At 40.6% G+C, this 23042-nt stretch overlaps 1 protein-coding gene across 1 annotated transcript; it reads left to right on the forward strand.

Moving 5' to 3' along the window:
• The first annotated feature begins 3709 nt into the window (after positions 1-3709).
• LOC145566461 (uncharacterized) lies at positions 3710-4123 on the forward strand. The gene has a single exon (XM_081625874.1). It carries the CDS (start codon positions 3710-3712, stop codon positions 4121-4123), a length of 414 nt encoding a protein of 137 aa, XP_081482000.1.
• The last annotated feature ends 18919 nt before the right edge of the window (positions 4124-23042 follow it).

The raw sequence follows: 23042 nt of genomic DNA on the forward strand, positions 1-23042 counted from the left end.
CTTCTAACCGGTTAGAGAGAGAGGAAGGGAAAAATATTAGGTTGTTTCTTTTGTGAAAGATGAACGTCTGTTTTTTTTCCCCAAGCCCTTTATTATATAATCATACTAGTTCTTTGCCCGATCAATGCTTGGATATTCACTAAAAAAAAATTATAAATTACTCTAAGTTTGTATTTGTGTATAGGTTTGGTATACATTTAGATATCTATTTACTTTATCAAATTATTATAGATTATAAACGTTAATATTGTTGGGTTTCGGAAAGTCTAACTCTCCGCGGAAACAAAACTTGTGCCCAAGAAATACTCACAATTAATATAACTAAAAGACATAAATAACAAGATAAAGGAAAGGAACAAATTACCCTCGATGCGTGCTTCGCTCACACTACAGAGCTCTTACTTGAAAAACCGAGTCTTGCAAGTGAAAAGACCTCCAACGGTATCCACCCGCAACCCGACCCGAATGGTCTCTTACTTGGAGTTTAGCCGAGTCGGACCAAAAAAAACTACTCGAATTGCTTGCTGCTTGCTGTTAGGCGTGGTGCACTATGGCACTGCGCCCCATCTAGCTGCCCAGTGCACCAGCCCGCTTATGTGTGCAGCAAGCCTTGTATGCAATGCGGGCTGCTCGTGCGCTTGTGTGCAGCTAGTGCTGCTAGCATTGCTAGCGATGTGCCAGCTACCTAGCCATGCGCACCCAACACCCTTGGCTTGGTGTGGTGCGCATGCTAGCACCACTTGCCCCTAGCACCCGGTTTGCATGGGGCATTCCGATGCTAGAGGTATTTTGGTAATTGTTGATTAATTAATTTTTACCGTCTTGTCTTTTGTTAATCGATTCAACTTGCAGCGCCCGGTCTCGACGCTCCTAGCTCGATTTCCTTTCTTTCTCCTCTATGTGGCTCTATTTGGTACTCTTATTCTTCATTTTCTCCATTCATATATCAGTTACGTTTATTTATTTTTCTTCCCCTCTGTAGTTATCTAATACCCAACTCCTCCATGGCATATCCTCTCAATCTTTCATTATCTTCTTCTACTCTTTGGTAATTTTCTATTCCTTAAACATTATGTTTTTCAAAGGTTTTACACAATTAAGGGAAATACCTTTTTCAAAGGTAATACTGCATGTTTTGGGGTTTCTCTAGTCCCTCAAGAGAGTTAAGTCACTAATTCTGGAGTCTTCTGTTTGTACCTGCAAAATAACGGAGATTCCGGGTAGTAGGAGCTCTGCCTCTAACGTTCAAGTTAGAACGTGTTCGGAGAAAGGTAAAGAGTGCGGAAAAGGTAAAGTAAATCTTCTTAGATTCCGAGAATGGTGTTTTCTCTGATGTGAGAGAATGTAGGTAATATGTAATTGTACGGGATAGCTCCCGTTGAGCTATAACCGGGCTCCTGGCTCCACTCTCAGGGTTCGCACTCACTGCTGGAACAATAATCAGAAGGGCTCCCCATCCTGATAGAGTTAGCCAGCAGGCTGACCAAGTAGGACTCTCCATAAAGGAGATTGTACACCTATAAATAAGGGATAAAGTACAACGGAAAAGAGGTTAGACACACATTCTATTACATCATCTATCTCTCTAAGTACACTTTCTCTCTCTAAACACATTCTAACTTAGGCAACGGAGGGGGGTTCCTTGAGCCACCCCCGAGGGAAGTTTACCTGTGTTGCCTTGCGCAGGTCGTCCACCGCACCCAGCCAGAACCCTTGGATCCATACCCGCAATAATTGGCGCTAAAAGGTGGAGAAGGATCATTTGATCTGAGGTTCGCTAGCTAAGCAAGGGACTAGTTGGTAGACTGCCATGGCCAGAGAGGAAGCTGTATAAACATCGGCCTCCAAGGCTATCGACACCAATCAACCACCACAAAAAACAGCGTCAGTAACCATCGATCCTAAAAAATCAACCGAAAAACCCAAGTCCGGTATCTCTCAGAAAACTAACCTCACTAGGTCGATGTCGGCTGCGATCGTAGCGGCGACAAAACAAGTAGATTCGGTGGGGTTTAGTTGTTCCTTTAAGTTTGGAATGCCAGTGACAGGCACGAACAATGAACCCATTATCCAAACACAAATAACCCAGAACCCGCAACCTGTCAACATGTCAGCAATTTCGCAAAACCTCTATAAGTGCAGTAAGGAGCAGCTGGCAGCCATGATGACAGTCCTTATCAATTTCGGTAAAGGAACGGGCTCCCCACAAGTAGCTGCTTCTACAGATTTAGCCGTGAAGAAGACAACACCTGTGACTCTCACCCCGGAGCAAAAAGAGATGGTCTAGTTGAGGAAGAAGGTGCTGGAACTAGAAGCTCGAAATGTGAATCGAGAATGGCATGTGGAGGAGGCATCCCAGGATAAGGGCATCCCGGAGACCCGAGTCGCTCACAGCAGGTCACCGACCTCTGAGCGAGGACTAAGTCTGGACAGGTAGAAGCAAGCACGAATCCAGGTGGTTCCAGATGATTCCCCATTTTGCAGGGAGATTCTGGAAAAGCCAATGGAGAAAATCAAGATGCCCAGCTGCATGTACAACGGTACCAAAAGACCTAAGAATCATGTCTCAGCATTTGAGAACCATATGGTATTATATACTATAACAGACTCAGTCTGGTGTAAAGCATTTCCACCGACCTTAAAGGGGCTGGCAGCCGAATAATATGGGGCCACCTCGAAGGGATCTGTTTATACCTATAACAAGCTGAAGAGAATGTTCATGGAACACTTTGTCACGCTGGTTGATCGTACAAAAATAACCACCGAGCTAATGTCATTGGTTCAAGGAAAGGATGAGCCCCTACGGGAGTTCATTACCAGGTTCAACAAAGAAGCAACCACCATCCCAAATATGAGTTAGGAAGTAGAGTTGCTAGCAATGTAGAGCGGCCTACTGCCGGGCTCACTATTCAGAGCGTACATGGGGTGAAAGAGCCTTAAAACACTTGCTGAAGCACTGGGTAAAGCGCATAAGTTCAAAAAAGAAAACGAAACTAACAGAGCCATGTTGAACAGAAAAGCACCAAGTGACGTAGTTAAGCAGGCTGAAGTCACCCGAGTAGAGAATGTAGCCAGGGTGGATCAGCCCAGCAGAGCTTAACAAGGTTGCAGGGATGCAGACAGGGCAGTAGGAGTAAAAAGATCAGACCGGAAGCATGGAGCTAGGGCTGGAAGGTTCGATCAATATACTCCGCTCACTCATTCGAGACCCCATATTTTCAGTGTGAACAAAATTGATGACAAATGGCAAAGGCCACACAGGATGATGATAAAAAACCGTGACCCTAGCAAGTGGTATGACTTTCACAAGGACCACGGACATACCACAGATGAGTGTACACTCTTGAAAGACAACATAGAGGACTTAGTCCGGAGAGGGTGCTTGAACCAGTTCAGGCAGTATCCTGAATCCTCTTGGAAGAGGGAAGAAGATAGGTCTGGTCACGACCACAGAGGAGGTCATAGAGGCCCAGCTAAGGGCAGAGATCGGGATAGTAAGCTAGAGGGTAGGGTGTATGTAATCAATGGTGGACCGGTACATGGAGGAACCGTGAACAGAGCAAGGGTTGACTTGCGAGCAATGATCCATCAGATAGGCTACAACGAAAGGCGTAGGTGGCCACCACTTCCCTCGCTACCATAAGCCATATTAGACGAGTACGACCAAAAAGGCATAATTTACCCGCATGATGACCCTCTGGTTGTTACAATGAGAATTACAAACTGGGAAGTTGATAAAGTGTTAATCGACGTTGGCAGCTCAGCCAACATCATATGCATCAGTGCGTTAAAAGAGCTGAACCTGGATAAAAGAGACTTGAAAAGGGTGAGCAATGAAGTCACCGAGTTCAATGGGTCAGGACTGGTCCCTGAGGGAATAATAGAGCTATCAGTTCGTGTCGGAGAGGGATCAAGGCAGCGTGATATCCAAGCTGAATTCTTAGTAATAGACTCCCTCTCACCCTACAACGTAATTGTGGGAAGGCCACTCATCCATAAAATAGATGGGATGGTATCCACTTATCACCTTGCCATGGCATACACAGCTAATGATGATAGATCCACAAAGCTCAGAGGAAACCAAAAGCCAGCACAACAATGCTATATCATAGCCTTACAATAACTAGCCAGGGCCAAGCAACAGTCTGGTTCAGTACCAGGGTCCAAAGATCTTGGTGAGAAGAAATCAAGAAAAAGGAAGCGAGAAGAGTACCATAAGGAAAAAGACAAGCAGAAGCTAGCAATGGAGAATTTTGTGAAGGATTTATGTCCTCGTCATGTGCAATTACTAGATATATATAAATGGATCAAATTATGGAGATAATTAAGTTCGTAAATTTAGGTCGTCGTTATATCATAGCTAGAGGTACTAACATTCTTTGGGCAAGGAAAATAGGCTAAAGACCAATTGGACGAATCTTATAAGGTCACATAAAGGGCCTAGATCAAGCACGAGTGGACGAGGCCCATGATGGGCCTTATCCCCTAGCATGGCCGGCCATATGGAGGAATAAGGAGGGTTTTGGGCTTCGTGACTTAGTCTAATTATAATAGGATTATAAATAGACTAGGTGCCTAGGGTTTTCAGTAATGCAATTCAGTGATCAGTTTGATCAAATCCTAATTAGCAAACACGAAACCTAACCCCTCTCTCTCTCTCTCTCTCTCTCTTTCTCTTTCTCCCACTCTCACGGCTCTCTCCTCCTCCCTCGGCTCCGATTGTGGTGGTTCGTGGTGGTCGGCGTTGTCCATTAAAGGTGGTGATCGTGGTTTTCCTCTTTCACTCGACCAATCTAGTATTGGCGGACAGCTCGTTCAAATCCCGTGGACTAAGTAGAGGAGTAACGCTTAGGGCTCTATTCTGTCTCTGATTTGCCAATAGCTACGTGGAATTCACTCTTCAAAGGTATGATTATGTGTCTTGTGTGTTATGCATACGGTCTTGGGATTAAGTGCTTTATGAATAAGACTCATGTTTTCCGCATTTTAGTACCTATAAACTCCTACAGTGGTATTAGTTAGCCTCTTGCATGAACACGCTTGATGATCATAATACGATTATTTGAAGTCCATGTTCATAATTTTATAATCAATTAAGAAGGAGAAATGAATTTAATTATGGTTTAATTATTATGTTTAATGTGATTAAACTTTTGGAATTGATTAAATGCGATATAATTTTGCTCAAAATAGTCATGAAGAGGACCGATTTATGCCCTAAATTTTTCGAAAATTTCGAACACCCAACCCTAGTTTATTCAAAAATTTCGAACCATATAAGCCTTTAAAATTCGATTTTTGATGCTTGTTTTGGTTGAATTTGGATTAAATATGTTCCATAATGTTAATTGCATTGATGTATGCATAAAAGAGTTATGTGTATAATCAACGATTTAATTTTAAAAGTTATAATTAAATTAGGATTAATTTTATGATGCACCCTAATTTAATATTGAATGGTGATTTAATTTTAAAATTTGGACTGATTTAATTTAATTTTAATAAATGTTATTTTAATTAAGTTAAAAAAAATGTTTAAGACCGGCAGCCGCGGTTAGGTGGCGCAGCCATGGCGGCAGCCGAGCAGGTGGCGGTCCAAGAGGGAGGGGAAGGGGAAGGGGAGGGCGGAGGTCCAGGGTGGTAGTGACAGCAGCGTGCAAGAGTTGTACAGTTGCTGCTGTTGCCTTGCGCGACAGTGGCTGTTGAAAGCAGCCAGCCACCTTGGCTAACCAAGGCTGGCCGCACACGGTGGCCTATAGCCCCAGCAGTAGCTACTGCTCAGTATTGCCTTTTACGGTAGTGGCTGCGTGAAGCAGCCAGCCATCGTGGCTAACTTCGGCTGGCCAACCACAGTGGCCGGCGAGTGTGGCTCAATTTTTAAAAAATAATTATTTTGTTTTAAAATTATTTCAAGATAATTACAAGTTATTTTGGGATAAAATTGGTTAATTTGTGATAAAATCTTTTATTTAGGATAAAATCATATCTTCAAAAGTTGTTAAATTTGATATTATCCATATTTAAAGTTGTTAATTTTGGTGATTATCCATAATTAAGTGTTTAATATTGGATAAAATTTGGTAGGATATTCTAAGAGTATTACAAAAGGATGATAATTGATTTAAATAATGTGATTATCCCATAATTAGATTAGGATATAATTGATTTTAAAATTATTTGATTGGCTAGTAATTAGGATAGAATCTCCTAAAGTTGTTAGGATAATCATGGAAGATTAAATATGATTTATCTTTCTAGATTAAAATAATATTTTAAAAAGGAAAAGTTTAAGGGTATAAATAGAATAATCGAGCGAAGGGGGTCAGGACAGGCAGTGTGTGTGTACCACCCAAGCCGCGCGCATGCACATCTGGGTCTACGCGCACGCACCCCTACTTGGTGTTCGTGGCCTTGCCTCCTTCGCTTTCTTGATCAATCTCCGCGCTCCCGAGCATCCGTATCATTGGTGCACTCGAGAAGATGCTCGTGAGTAGGGCAGCTCCTTTATCTTCCAAGCACTTGAACGCCTCAAGCCAAAGCATTGCTTCCAAGGGCCTCGAGCTTGCGGAGCTAGCTTGAATTGCATATTTGGAATCCCGAACATAGCTCCATCAACTTTCTTGAATGCGCTCGAGCTTTCTCCTTGGTGATCAAACCTCGGGAGACTCAACACACCTACAAAACAAGTCAAGGAAACAAAGAAGCAAGAGAAATAGTCGAGAAATGATCAAAATGACAAGAAGACCATTAAAAGCATGCATTTCTCTAGACTTACACACAAATACGCAAAGTAAGCATTATTATATAAAAACACGGCAAAAAGGACTAAAAACGAGAGTAAAACTACGAAGAAAACCTAGCCTAAAGTGCCATAAATGACACTCATCAAATTCCCCCAAGCTAAACCTTTGCTCGTCCTCGAGCAAAACAAAATCAAGCTTAAAGGAAAATGATGACCTTATTTAGGCAAGCAAGAAATGAGAAAGACTAGAGAATAGAAGAATATACAGTAACTCATTTTCATAGAGATTAACCAATAACTCTTAAGTAAAAGGAGGCAAAACATAAAAAGAAAAAAGAAAAAGTTAAAACTTAAAAGGAAAAAAGGTGCTTATATAATGGACTTTTGCTCATGGTCAAAACACGAGAGGATATCAAACCTTCTAAAACAACAAAGGTAAGCACGTTCTAAGATATCAAGGGTTGATTGAAACATAGGACATGCTAAGTATAGAAAACTACCAAAACCCAATTCACCTCATCTAAAAACAATTTTAGCACATTTTCCTAATTGGCTTCAAATCTTCTTTTAGCAAGCATCTTTATAGTTCCTCGAAGGAACTGGAAAAACAATAAATTTGAGGTTTTCTCGACATCTTGACTTTGCATCCCCTCTCCATAGGCTTTAACTCATAATGCCCTCCCTCGGTGTATGACTCAACCACTAGGTCAAAAGGGCTTTCCCAAAGGTTGTAACGTAATGGCAAAAGGTTAGGGGTAGGCTTTAAAATTTAAAATTTGGTGGTACACCTAAGTTGTGAAGAAAAGATTGGCCAAATCTCAACAACAAAACCAAGTAGTCACCAAACAAAAACAAACTAACACCATCAAGCTTATTCAAAGCTATAACCACAATCATATATACAAAAAGCGTAAAACGCTTCCCCCCAAGCTTGAACAAAGCATTGTCCTCAATGCGAAAGATAGGAAGAAGCATTTACATCAAAATGTTTTTGAACTTTTTATTTTTTACTTTTTTTCAATTTTTGCCAAAGCTTGTTGAATTTGCTTTGCTTTTTCTCATTTTTTCAATTTTTCATTTTATCACTTTATTCATTGTCCTCGCCTGTTTTAAATATGGACGACTTCTTCATTTATTCACTTGTCATTATTCACAAGATATACAAAACACAAGCTTGCTTTCAAATAAGAACCAATATCCAAACTCATATACCACAATCTCCAAGAATTATGATAATTTGCTTCACAAAAACAAAAAATGGAACAAGAGAAACAAAAGGCTCCAAGTTCTAAAGATGTGGCTTGAAAAGAAGGGAAAAGGCTCAAATGGTTAGCAAGTAGGCAAATGTAAACCCAAGAAATAAAAATAAAGAAGTTAATCCTAGAAAAGAAAAATTACCACCCCGAAAAGATGCCTTTGTCTTCCCTAGATGGTTCGGTCTCGTGTTTGACAATTATGAGTTAAGATTCAAGATTAGGTCTGCAATAGTGAAGGATCCATGCCGCTCATGTAAGTGATTGTAGAAGACTTGAAAACTATGAAACCTCGCAAGGATGTGGCAAAACTCACTAAACGCTTCAAATTCACCAAAGGGGAACCATTGCGAGTTTACAAAAACAAAAGAATCCAGCTTCAAGGTCCCAATAGTTCTTTAAACGACTACCTTAGCATACTCCATCTTAGAATCAACCAAAGATACTCTGAAATCGTGCAAACCATTGTTTTTAGGAAGAATGATAGCCAATGTGTAAGTCCAAGTGGTACTAAGTCTAAAGTAAAAGCAAAATCATTAAGAAAGAAAAGCAATGCCTCAAAAACATTTTATTTTTATTTATAAAACCACTTTTATTTTCCAAAGGTAAGATGTAAAATTAAAACATAAGAAAGCAAAATTCAAAAAGAAATGTAAGAGAAAAGAGATAAAGAAGCAAAAAGAAAAAGGAAAACAAAAAGGAAATATCTACTAGGAGGAAAAAAAGAAAAAAAATAAAGAAGAAAGATAGAAAAGCAAAAGAGAAATAGAAAGTATTAAGGAAGTAAGCTAGCACATATATCCCAATCAACAAACAAGTGAACATTCGGCTACAACACCAATGTTCCCAAACACACTAAGGTGTTAGAAAGCAAACATCCTTGAACCGTTTAACTTCTCCTAATCTAAACCTAAACTAAGCATCCAAGAAAAGAAAATAAAAAGAAGAAGATTAGAAGGATCTCACTAGGTGTCGAAGCTATGCTACATCAAACAAAGTGAAAGAGCACCTTAATGAAGCATCAATATCCAAAGCATAAGCGACAAAGCAAGGTGAGAAAGAAAATAGACTATATACAAAGAAAATTGTTAGTAACTTCAATACAAAAGAAAAGAAAAATATAAAAGAAAAGTTGTATGCAAAGAATGAAAAAGCAATATATGATAACATCAGGAATAGGGTCAAATTAGGAAACAAAATCATTAGATGGAAGCAGAGTCAGGAGATAAGATATCAAACAATCATCATCAGGAAGCATAATCATAAAGAAGCAGAGATACACAGCAGACAACGATCAGTGAAATAAAGAGTAATACCAAGAACTGGACAGAGAAATCAGCAGAAATACATCATCATCATAACCAGAGAAACAAGAGGTACACAGAAATCAATACCAGAAGCAAAAGAGACCAAGAGTGAACTACAAAAGCGAGGAGGGAAACTGTGAAGCACACAAACAACATAAATCACCCCAAGCTCAGAATGAAATACCCCCCAAACTCTAAACCGAATAACATATAGGAAAAAGAGAACATCATATAAAGCACATAAGAAAAGGGGGGTAGCCACAATAGTCTCACTCCGCACTACGGTAAGGGGTAGAGTGAGAACTCCCCTCACCGGTCTCTAAGACATGAACCGAGCTAGCCATCTCACTCACCTCTATAGGAGCTTTCCCCTATAACCTCCCCTCCCTCCTAGCATGGTCTATCTCAAAGAAATGAGACCAATCATCCAAAACCGGCTCTCCCGATAATCCCCACCTACCAAAATTCTCGGGGTACGGGAAAGGCATAGGGTTCTCGGGATCATATGTATAATCGCATCCACCGAACCGCTTATAGTCGTAAGTGGCTGGGGTGGTGCCCATGATAGCACCAGGAGGGATATGAGGACCCTCCCAATAGGGGTAACAAGGTGTAGGACCCACGGTAGGGTCAAAGGGTTCCCATTGAGGGATAGGTCCTTGTTGGACCGGGAGGTATGGGTAGTTCAAGTAAGGTTCAATCTCCTCTCTCCTCACATGATAGTCATCCAATTGATTAGCATGGAAATCATAGCCAAGAGAAGAATCCCGCCCCAAAGGCATGGAAAACAAGACATTAGTGATGGAATCTAACTTGGCGTGAATAGTAGATAAATCAAATGTAAAAGAAGAAGTAGAAGGAGGATAAGAGTACCTCCCCATTCAATCGGGGGTAAAGCATGGAAATCCGTCGAGAGAGCATCATTGGAGGCAGTCCTTGTATGATTAGTCTTCTTCCGAAGAGAGGGGTCGATGTTGCATCTTGGAGGTCTCCAAGTCAAAGACTTTGTCTTTGTCTTACGGTTTGTAACCTCATTACTCGGAATATAGAATCAATCCTTCACTCGGGACACCTTCAATATGAAAATATTATGCTTCTTGGTACGATCAAGGAATTTTCGGTTTACAAGGGCATAAACATTGAGGAAATGAGAAGGTGTCCTCTACCGAGGGTCGACTATCGGGGGGAGCTCGCATAGCACATCTTTATATGAATCATTGAGGCAAAGAGCGAGGATAGAGATCATGCCTCTAATTTGGATGCTCCTTGAAAGCGAAACACCATCTCGGATGTCTAGAAATCGGTTGATCAAATGTTGAGTGAAATCTACAAGCTCGATCTCATGCGACTCTTGGTCGGCAATCCATAGCCAACAAAGATCCTCACGGGAAATAGCTCCCAAAGAGTCTTTAGAGCATAGGGCATAGGTGAGAATATGATTAAAGTATCTCATACTCGGATGAACGATCGATGTGGACTTGGAATTTTGAGGCTCATATTTCCGTTCATCGGAGATACGCCGCCACCACTTGAGTTCATCATATCCATGGTCGCTAGTCATTTTACCATTGGCCGGATAGACAAGATGGTCTTCATCGACGGCCCAAGGAAACCGGACATAGTAACAAAGTTGTCACTCCAACAACCGATAATCATTGTTGAAAAGCTGAAAGGTCAAAGTTCTTGAAGAATCACCACTTGACTCTCGGACCACTTCAAGGGATGATAGAAACTCATACGTCACCCTAGCATAGGTAGGGGCGCTCAAATCCAAGAACTCTAATAGACCGAGGTTCTTGGCTATGTAGCGAACGTCATCATCAATTCTAAGTAGCTTGGTTGTTGTATGATCGTAGAATCTTGTTGACTTGAGCTTCCGCTTGGATAGTTGCTTGAACCGATCCCAATGTAATTCCTTAGAGAATTCAAAGCCGTATGTTTCTACTACCTCGGGAGGATGTGGAACAACGTGCCTAGCTTTGCTTGAACTTGTTCTAGCACGCTTCTTATGACGGATAGGGGCCATCTATAAGAAGCAAAGGGATTCATGAGCAATTCATTTACAAATATGATTGTTTAAGAAGATTCAAAAGAAATTGCTCTAAAGTCAAGCATAAACATTATTCAATCAAAAATGAAACAAGAAATGGTCACACATGAACTATGCCATGAATATTGAGACATAAGCTTGAAGCAACTAGTAATGATGTGAAGGAAAAATTGGACACAAGAGACCAAATCATGAATCATTATGAGCAAATTAATCCAAAAACATTGAATTATCAAAGAAATGAAACTATCATATCGAATACCCATGAGAGAGAAAATGACTAACAATGGTGAATCAAGGATTCAAGCAAGGTATTCAAATTCATCATGAAAAAGCTTCAATATAATATCCAATAACATCATTAAACACAAATTACAAGCTAAAAAAACCAACAATGGAGTTCTACCATGAAAGCAAAAACAAGGGTTTCAAGCTTCAAAAATGAAGAAGAAGATGACTAGAAAGTGAGAAATTATACCTGAATGAAGCTTTTAATCACTTGAAAATTGCGTAATGAAGAATATAGACCAAATAGAACACCTAAAGACAAGTTCCAAGCACCAACACAAACCCTGAAAAATTCGAATATAGCCCCAAATTTTTTTAATTTCAGATATTTTTCTTTTTTTAAATTTTGAAAGATTTGAGTAAGGTTAATGTAAGTTTGTGATGAATTGAAAATAAAAGGATGAATTTGCTTGAATTTGCAAAGGAATTGAAAGGGTTTGATGAGAATTAAGAGAGTAGAGGAATGAAGGGGAAGTCGGGGAGAGAGAAAGGAGTGAAAAGGGGTGAACTTGGGAGAAGAGGGCATGAAATAGGTTGGGGGGCTACTGTGGCCGGTGCGTGCGCACAGCTGGGTTGGTGCGTGCACACCAGCTACGGCAGGGGCTGGGTTCGCTTGCTCGGAATTACGCAACAAAAGCCACAAACGCTGACCTACCTGGTGCGTGCGCGTAGCCAGGTGGTGCGTGCGCACCATGTAGCGTCTTGGGGGGGCTGAGCTTGCTTGAGACGCAAAAAACAAGGCCAAAAATTCTGACCCTCTTGGTGTGCGCGCAGCCTATGATGTGTGCACACCAAACAAAGACTAGGGGGAGAAAAATTCCGCTCTTGAACATACTCTCGTTCTTGCGCTCTCATCAGCACTAACAAGCGTCGTGATCGAGTGTTTAAAAATCACACAAAAAATAATTAGAAAATCACTCGATCATAAATTAAAATCTATGAAAACCCAAACACGAGAGCATATATCCCCAATCAAACTCCTTCACCGAAGTTTAACCAAACCTCAAGAAACCTTGAATTAATCACCGAAATAGTTGGAAATCATTATCGATCCAATCTCATGGCTCCTAAAATCAAGAAAACAAAGAATAATAAGAAAAGTTCTCAAAGATAAAAGAAATATAGGGAATTGAAAAATGAAAAGAAAAGGGTTAGAAAACCGGGTTGGCTCCCGGGAAGTGCTTATTTAACATCATAGCTCGACGTTCTTCACCTATTAAGGTGGTTGTCGAAGAAGCAATATGTGAATAAGAACAACAAAAGCACCATCGAAATACTTCTTGAGTCGATGGCCATTGACCTTAAACGGAGATGAAGAATCCATCATTGAAACCTCTACAACACCACTAGGAAAGACATTCTGAACCAAGTAAGGACCGCTCCATCTTGACATGAGCTTTCCGGGAAACAACTTCATTTTCGAATTGTAAAGAAGAAATTTATCACCAACACAAAACTCTTTCTTCTCAATAAGCTTATCATGAGTTTCCTTGGAACGAGCTTTGTAAATATTAGCACAATCATAAGCATCAAATCGAAGCTCCTCTAGCTCATGAGGATCTAACCTCCTTTTCTCCCCCGCACTTGCCAAATCAAAGTTTATCTTCTTGGTTGCCCACAAAGAACGGTGTTCGAGTTCTACCAGGAGATGGCATGATTTGACATAGACTAGGCGGTATGGAGTGGTCCTAATATGTGTCTTAAAAGTCGTTCTATAAGCCCAAAGAGAATCATCCAACTTGTCCGACCAATCCTTCCTATTTCTTGCAACCGTCTTTTCAAGGATTAACTTGATTTGACGATTGAAAACCTCAACTTGGCTGCTGGTTTGAGGATGATATGGAAGGCTGAATCGTTGATGAACTCCATGCTTTCGCAACATCTTTTGAAAGGCATTGTGAATAAAATGAGAACCATTATCGCTTATCACCGCCTTTGGAACACCAAACCTTGGAAAAATGACCTTCTTGAACAACTTCATTACCACCTTGTGGTCATTAGTTGGGGAAGCAATAACCTGAACCCATTTAGACACGTAATCCACCGCCAAGAGAATATATTGACTTCCAAAAGATAAGGGAAACGGTCCCATAAAATCAATTCCCCAAACATCAAATACCTCCAATTCAAGAATAGGTTGTTGAGGCATCTCATTTCGCTTGGAGATATTCCCAACTCGTTGATAACGGTCGCACGTCTTAACAAAACCCCATGAATCTTTGAAGAGATGTGGCCACTATAAACCGCTTTGAAGAATCTTGGTGGCGATTTTGGAAACACCCATATGGCCACCACTCGCATCCGAGTGGCACATCTTCAAAACACTAGGCACCTCTTCATTTGGAACACAATGCCTAAGTAAGCCATCAACTCCTCACTTGTACAAGATGGGATCATCCCACACATAGTGTCTTGCCCCTCTCTTGAGCTTCTTTCGTTGATTCTTAGAAAAGGAAGGTGGAAACTCCCCACATGCAAGAAATTTTACTAAGTCGGCGAACCATGGCATCTCCTTTGCCTCAATAACATATAAGAAGTCATCAAGTATCCTATCCTCAATTGGAGAACCATCATCATGAATTTGAGAATCATCAAGACGAGAGAGATGATCCGCCACAACATTTTCCGCTCCCCTCTTATCCCTAATCTCAATGTCAAAAGTTTGAAGTTCGAGCACCCACCGGATCAACCTAGGCTTAGATTCTTTCTTGGCAAAAAGGTACTTGAGAGCCGCATGGTCCGTGAAGACAATGGTCTTAGAACCCAACAAATAACAACGGAATTTCTCAAAGGCATGAATAATAGCCAAAAACTCCTTTTCCGTTGTGGTGTAGTTCCTTTAAGCACCATTTAGAGTCTTGAACATATAATAGATCACATGTAGCTTCTTTTCCACTATTTGACCCAAGACACCTCCGATTGCTGAATCACTCGCATCGCACATCAACTCAAAATGTAAATCCCATCTAGGGGCTTAAACAATAGGAGTAGAGATTAAAGTCTTCTTCAATTTATTGAATGCCTCCAAAGACTTATCATCAAATACAAACTCGGCATCCTTTTGAAGAAGATCATTGAGGGGCTTTGCAATAAGCGAGAAATCCTAGATGAATCTTCTATAAAACCTGGCATGTCCTAAGAAAGATCTCACTCATTTCACATTGACCGGAGATGGAAGCTTCTCAATAACCTCAATTTTTTCTTTGTCCACCTCTATCCCCTTGTGAGAAATCTTATGGCAAAAAACTATGCCTTCCTCCACCATGAAGTGACACTTCTCCCAATTCAAAACCAAATTCACCTTTTTATACCTTGCCAAACATTTCTCAAGGTTTTCAAGACATGCCTCAAATGAAACACCGCCTACGGAGAAGTCATCCATAAACATTTCCATTTCCTCCTCCAACATATCTCCAAATATACTCATTATGCATCTTTGAAATGTTGATGGAGCATTACAAAGGCCAAAAGACATTCTCCTATAGGCAAACGTACCATATGGACAAGTGAAGGTTGTTTTCTCTTGGTCATTCGAGTGGATAGGGATTTGGAAAAATCCCGAATAACCATCAAGAAAACAATAGAACTTGTGCTTCGTTAGTCTCTCAAGCATTTGATTAATGAAAGGAAGGGGAAATGATCTTTCTTGGTCGACGTGTTTAGACGTCTATAGTCTATGCACATCCTCCATCCCGTGACCATCCTTGTCGGAATGAGCTCATCTCTCTCATTCTCGACGACGGTCATATCTCCCTTCTTTGGGACAACATGAATGGGGGAGACCCACCTAGAACTCGAGATGGGGAATATAATTCCCGCATCAAAAAGTTTGGTGATCTCCTTCTTCACTACCTCTCCCATTTGAGGATGTGGCTTTCGTTGTCTCTCAATAGAAGGTAGAGCACCCTCTTCAAGTGTTATGTGATGTGTACATAAAGAGGGGCTTATACCTTTGAGGTCATCAATGGTATAACCCAAAGCACCTTGGTGCATTCTCAAAACATCACACAACTCTTGAGCTTGGCGCTCACTCAAAGAAGAGCTAACAATCACGAGATAGGTGGAGTTGGGTCCCAAGAATTCATACCTAAGGTGTGATGGAAGAGGTTTGAGCTCAACTATTGGCACACCTTTACCTTTCTTTGATGTAGCCACTTGCAACGCTTCTTGGCTAGAAATGCTCATACACATTTTCTCTTCAACATCCTCAAGTATTCCATTGAGCACATCTTCATACAAAGCCATCTCCTTGCTAGGAGCACCGATCTTTTCCTTATTCAACAAAACATTCTCAAGAGCATCGTTAGAAGTGAGCAATTGCTCATGCATGGAGACACAACATGATCAAGAGAATCAATCAACATGCAATTTTCTAAAGAAGAACTTGGATACTTCATCATTAAAGTCAAATTCTATCACCTCATCCCCTACTTTGAGTGAAATTTTAGCACTTTTCACATCTATCATAGCACCCGAAGTAGCAAGGAATGGTCTCCCTAGAATGATAGGAATGCTAGCATCTTCGTCCATCTCAAGCACCACAAAATCCACCGGAATTAAAAATTTCCCAACCCTCAAAGGGACATCCTCTACTTTACCCTTAGGAAACTTAATTGACCTATCGGCCAATTGCAAAGTGATGTTAGTAGGTAAAAGTTCCCCTAGCTCAAGTTTTTGGTACACCGAATATGGCATAAGGCTAACACTAGCTCCTAGGTCACGCAAGGCGTTCTCGATTTGCATTTTGTAAATGGTACAAAGGATGGAAAAGTTTCCGAGGTCTTTTAGCTTAGGTGGCATCTTGTTCATTATGATTTCACTACAATTCTCGGTCAAGTTCACCGTCTCTACACCATCACAAGTCCTCCTACCGCTCAAAATGACTTTGAGGAATTTTGCGTAGTTGGGCATTTGGGTTACAACTTTGGTAAACGGTAGAGAAAGGTGAAGTTGCTTGAGCATGTCAATAAAGTTTCCAAATTGTTCATCTAACTTGTATCTCATGAATTTTTGTTGATAAGGAAGCTTGGGTTTCACAATTTCTTTCTCCACTCTCACCTCATTAGGTTTCTCAATCTCATCCTCACTCAAAGATGCACCATCTCTCTCATCTTCTACCAAAACCTCTTTTGTGGCCTCCTTGGTCTCACTCTTCCTAGGAAAACTCTCCTCAAGAACCTTACCACTCGTTGTGACAATAGCAGCATTGACCGGTCTCTTGGGATCTAGGCCTTGGGAAGGTAAAGAAGAAGGACTAGCATGGTCTTTTAAAGCATTACCAAGTTGAGAAATTTTGTTTTCAAGCATCTTATTATGAGTCATCATTTCATTAAATTTCTTGTCACTTACGGCCATATAAGTGTTCAACAACTTTGTTTGATTTTCAATGATTTCTTCCAAATTGGTCCTATGAGAAGAAGAAGAGGTTTGGACATAGGAATTATCATTTTGGTTCTTTGGAGCAAAACCAGGTGGGGGACCCCTTTGAGAATTATTTTGAAAATTTCCCCTATTTTTGTTGTTCTAATTACCTCTACCTTGATTATGGTTACCATAACCTTGGTTATGATTAACATAATTTTGGTTATGATTTTGGCTACTATAACCTTGGTTATTATAGTTACCTCGGGAATTTTGGTTCCCATGGTTCCTATTATCACCACCTTAGTTATAGTTGTCAAAATTGCCATGGTTGTTGTAATTCCTATTCCATTGACCTCTTTGATTCTCAAGCCTAGAATCATTATTGTTTGACACATAATTCACATGCTCATTCACATTTCCATCTTGATAATCACAAACTTCCATACATGTATGAGGGCAATTGGAAACATCATGATCATGCGATCCACAATCACCACAAAACAAGCATCCACTAGGCATGTTACTAGAAGAAGGAGGGGGTTGAGAATTAGAAGACATACCTCTCCCCTTAGATTGGGAGGGAAGACTTGAAACTTGGTAAATAGCACTTTCCAACTCTGCCTTGATAGCGGACATCTCCTTCCCCAAGTTTGTCATTTGTGAGGATAGATTGTTGATTGCATTTAGATGATCAACCGAGTACACCAAAGAGCTACTCTTGCTAGTTGACTCTCTTTCTCCATCTTTTCAATCTCTATAATACCTCACTACGTCTTCAATTATGTCTACGACTTCCTCTTCCATTTTGTTCATGATAGGACCTCCGGCTCCTGCATCTAAACATGATTTTCCTTGAGGACTAAGGCCTCCATAGAAAATTTGAATAATTTGGTAAGTAGGAATTCTGTGGTGAGGATATTATGTGCCTCCCCAACAAGGGCCGATACCTTCCCGGGGTGGTGACGGCCTCCCTACGTACCCTTATTGGCAAGGGTTGAGAATCCCGATGTGCCAAGGCACAACTTCCCGCCCTATGATTATAGGGTATCGGGGGGGAGTGATTATAGGGGTGATCCCGCATATTACTATGTTCACCCCTATCACCCCGAACCCCTTGTTCAGCAAGAGCCTTTTGACCAATTGACCCCATCCCAACAAGACCTATTTAAGGGTCATTATGGGTTTCCTCCCGGTTTCACCAGAGGTTGGGATGGGGGTGATGGTTTTGGAGGTGATGATGGTGCCGGCCCTAGTGGCCAATAGTCCCCTTTTCGCATGTTTTTTTCCCTTTTTGTTCTCCCCTTTCCCTATTTTTGCATGTTTGTCGGCATCAGGGTCGATGCTTTCATTTTGTGAGGGGGGAGGGTCAAAAAGGATGAGTTAGCATGGGGAAGGCACCTTGGGCTCGGTGGGAAGTTTTTGATAAGGTTTTTGGTGGATTTTAGCTATTGGTCTCGTTGTTGTGTTGCTTGTTGTTGATTATTTCTTTGGATGATGTTTTTGGGAACTTCTTGAAAAAAAAAAAAGAAAAAAAAATTTTGGTTTTGATGATGATGGGTTCTTCTTGGTTTTTGCATATAGTTAGTGTTTAAGTGTTTTATTGTTTGCTTTTGTTTGGAAGTTACTAACAATTTCATTTTGTATATATAGCTTTCTTTTCTTTAACTCACCTTGTTCGTAGCTCATGCTTTGGATTGCGGAACCCTTTGGAGAAGCTCGTTCCTACTCCTTGGGTACTTTAGTCTAGCACGGACGCTTGGTGAGGCCTTTCTTATTTGACTCCTTTTTATTTTCACTTCTTTATTTTCTTAGTTGCTTAGATTAGGATTAGATTTAGGGGAAGTTGAACGGTTCGAGGATGTATGAATTTAACACCTAGTGTCTTTGGGGTCTTTGGCGATGTGGCCATTAGACCACTTGTATGACGATTGGGATAAACGTGTTATGATTGCATCTTTGCCCTTTCCTCTTTCCCTTTCTTATCTTTATCTTAGTTTTCCATCTTTTCTTTTCTTTCCCTTTTCTTTTGTTCTTATTGGTGTGCATATCTTTTTGAGGCTTTCTTTTTACTCTTTCTCTTTTTGAATTTTGGACTTGTATGCAATGGACTCTTGCTTTTGAATAATAGTCTTCCTAGGTAATTATGGTATGCACGGTTTGAGATTACGTTTGGTTGATTCTAGGATAAAGCATGCTAAGATAGTTGTCTAGAACTAGGGGGATCATGAAACCGGATTCTACTCGTTTGTGGCATGTTGGTAGTCTCTCCCTATCTTTGATTTGACAACCTTAGTGAGTTTTTGCTACAACCATGTGAGATGTATAATTGTTCAAGCTTTCATCAAATTCTTGCATGAGCGGCATGGATCCTTGATTTTCGCAAACCTAATCTAGAATCTTAGCATATGATTCCTAAGACCGTGACTGAACTACCTAGGAAGGACAAAGGCAACTTTTTCGGCGAGGTATTTTCTTTTTTTTCTAGGATAGTCCCTTTTATGTATACTTTTTTGATTTGGGATACATTTGCCTACTTGTTACCCCTTTGAACCTTTTTCCCTCTTTTCAAGCCGCATAATTAGTTATTTTGAGCCTTTTGTTTCGTTCTCTTTCTTTTTGGTTTTTGTGAAGCAAAGGTCAATGTTTGGTGATTGTGGTGTATGAAGTTGGGGTTTGGTTCGATTTGGTACACATATGTGAGTTGTTTTTGTGAATAATGGTAAATGCTTATGTTAAAGCCGTCTGAATTGAGAAAGAGGCAAGGACTAATGCTTTAAAGGTGTAAGAGAAAATTCAAAAAAAAAAAAAAATATTTCCAAGTGTCTTTCACCTCTCTTTGCATTGGGGACAATGCTTCATTTAGCTTGGGGGGGGGGGGGGGAAAGCGTTCACGCTTTTTGTTCCTATTTTAGTAGAGTATTGCTTTGAATAAGCTTGGGGGTGTTAATACATTTTTGTTTGGTGATTACTTAAGTTTGGTGTTGAGATTTGGCCGGTCTTTGCTTCACATTTTAGGATAACCACCAAATTTTAAATTTTTAGCCTACCTTAACCCTTCTTGCCTTACGTTACAACCTTGGGGAAGACCTTTGGACCTAGGCGTTGAGTCTTTTATCGGTGGAGGGAATCATAGGTTGTGGACTAAGGAAAGGGGATGCGAAATCAAGATGTCGAGTAGCCTAAAAACTTTGATCTTTTTTCCGGTTCCTTCGCGGAATCTATGAGATGCTCACTAAGGGGAGATATAAGATTAGTAGGGGGAACGCGGTAAGACCGTTTGGGATGAAAGTGGAGTGTGATAACTAGTTCCTATGCTTAGCATATTTATGTTTCAATCAACCTTAGGTATCTTATAACGTCCATACCATAATTCACTTTAGAAAGGTTGTTACTCATTTGAATTATAGTCTCTTTGTAAAGTCCATTTCGTAAAGATTTTGTTTCCTTTTTCCTTTTTCTTTTCTTTCTTGGGTTTGCCTCTTGGGGATTTGGTGGAGAGTTATGGGTAAACTCTTAGGATACCCTTACGAGAGCATCACTCGTCCTCTAGGGCGATCTAGGGGTTCAAAATGGCTTGTTGTAGCTAAAAACAACCGTGATTCCTACGACAGTGAGTCCTAGTGGAAATTCTTACCCCTCTTTTTCTTTTTTTTTTTTTATTTCAAATAATCCCTTCTTATTCCTTCTTGACCTTTGTTTTGCTCGGGACGAGCAAAAGTTTAGCTTGGGGGAATTTGATGAGTGTCATTTATGGCACTCATAGGGTAGTCTTTTAGGTTATTTCTTTCCCCTTTTCTTGCTTTCTTCTCTTAATTTTGGTCCTTTTTCCTCTAGTTTCTCCTTTTTCCTCTTTTCTTTATGATTCTCGTGTTTTTATCGTGTTTTCCTTTATTTTGTTCTTTTTCCCTTTTATTTCCTTCCTTTGTTTACTTGTGTAGGTATTGTGAGATTCACCTTGGCAAAGGATGCAATTCGGGACCTCAATGATCAAGCAAGGAAGGAGCATTTGACTAGAGAGGGCTTAGAGAGGCCTTGGAGAGGCCTCAGAGAGGTCTCCAAGGTATTTCCAACAGGCCGCGGGCGCGGGCCAAAGATGCTTAAAAGTGTCAAAATGAGGCAGGAACTTGCCGCGGTTGCCCCGAGGGCTTCCCGCGGACGCGGGCAAAATGGAGAGGTCTCTCCACACAGAGAGACCGCGGCCCCCTGATCAGCCTTTGGGAGCAAGGGATCATGCCGTGGGCGCGGGTGTTATTGCCGCGGGCGCGGGTCCCTGATGCCGCGGGCGCGGGTGCTGCCCAGATAGCCCGCGGAGGGTTCCGTACCCATTTCTCCGCGGGCGCGGGTCTATCGGGAGAGGGCGTGGGAGCTGCCGTTTTCTCCTTAGCTTATAAATAGAATTGTATTTCCTTTTTGAATCCAACTTTTTGATAATATTTCATTAGCTTAGTTTTAGAGAGAGTATCTAGAGAGAAGTTAGAGAGAAGTTCTTGGTTTTGGATTTGTAACTCAATATTTGATCAATCAAGTTTGGATTTCTTCATTTTCAATCATCAATATTAGTGAGAATCTCTTCCTTCTTTCATCTCTTACTTACTTGCTATTTGATTTTTGCTTGATGCTTGTTTTTCTTTGGATTTGAGTTTGATATTATTGAATACTTTGATTTTTATTAGATTTTGATATAAAATGACGATCAATGCAATTTCTAGTTATTTGTTCTTGAATTTCACCATGATTAGTGAGTAGATTAGTTGCTAGGGAAAGGGGGAAGCATGTTTGATTAATGGAATTGCTAGTTGATGCTCTTTGATTGGTTGATTTGTTGCAATTAAATTGGTTGACATAGTTTTGCATGAGATTGATTAGATTAGGATTGATCACCCTATAAGATTAATCTAGATTGCATTGCAACTCTTAATGACATGACCAATTGATTTGAAGGTTGCTCTAATTGATTGAGTTTGCTTGTGATTCTTCTTGGTTTGCCTTTCATAGTGACCACTAGATTGGCCTATAGGAGATAGCATTTGAACTCTCTTGATTGCTACTATTGTTTGTCCATTGCAATACTTGAATTAATTGATTGAGCTTTAAATTAGCATTATCATTGATCTTGCATGTGGAACCCATATCCCTAGTGTTTCAACCTTTGATTACTTGTTAAATTTGATTTAGTTCACTTTAGTACCTACCATAATCTCAATTTCGACATCGAGGTAGCTTGACTTAGACTTTAGTTTTCATCATTGCATTCCCTTGGGATTCGACCCTTAACTTGCCCTATATTCATATAAGGTTGGTTAGGTGTTTACAAATTTAGTTTGACTTGGGGAAAGGGTAGATAACGACATGCATTTTCTTCTTGTCAAAATGGCGCCATTGCCGGGGAATGCTATTGGTGCTTAGCTTTTGTTGTTGAGTCTACTTCATTTTATTTGAAAAATACAAAAAGATTTTGTTTCTTTAGGCTACACTTGTAGCCGTGCTACTAATATTTTCTTTGAGTTTTGCATGCATAGAACCCGTGATCGTTCCATTGTTCCCCTTGATCCGGAAATAGAGATAACTCTTTCAAGAAGAAGAGTGGCTAATAGATCCTTGGGTTATAGTTATTCAAGCGAAGAAGAGATTCAAGAAGAGCGAGGCATGGGGGAAAATCCTAGAGTGGCCTTGAAGGAGCTTGGAGTGCCCGGTGCATATAGGTTTGAGAGCGGCATAGCTCCACCTACTACACCAGCAAATGACTTCGAAATTCGGCCGGCAATGATCACCTTGATTGAGAGAAGGCAATATAGTGGGGCCAAGAATGAGAGCCCATTGAACCATCTTAAGGAGTTTGAAAAATATTGCAACACCATCAAAGTAAATGGGGTTTCTCAAGAATTCATCCGCCTCAAGTTGTTCCCTTTCTCTCTAATAGGAAGATCTTTGGAGTGGCTAGACAAAGAGGTAAAGCCCAACTCCTTGAGAACTTGGGACAATGTCACAAAGGCCTTCTTGTCCCGCTTCTACCCTCAAAAGAAGACGGCGGAGGCAAG

Source organism: Chenopodium album, chromosome 11, assembly GCF_948465745.1.
Source record: "Chenopodium album chromosome 11, dcCheAlbu1.1, whole genome shotgun sequence".
NCBI classification, from domain to species: Eukaryota; Viridiplantae; Streptophyta; class Magnoliopsida; order Caryophyllales; family Amaranthaceae; genus Chenopodium; species Chenopodium album.

Excerpts from the sequence above, each read along its gene's own strand:
- LOC145566461 (XM_081625874.1), top strand. The coding sequence starts at position 3,710 with ATGAGAATTACAAACTGGGAAGTTGATAAAGTGTTAATCGACGTTGGC.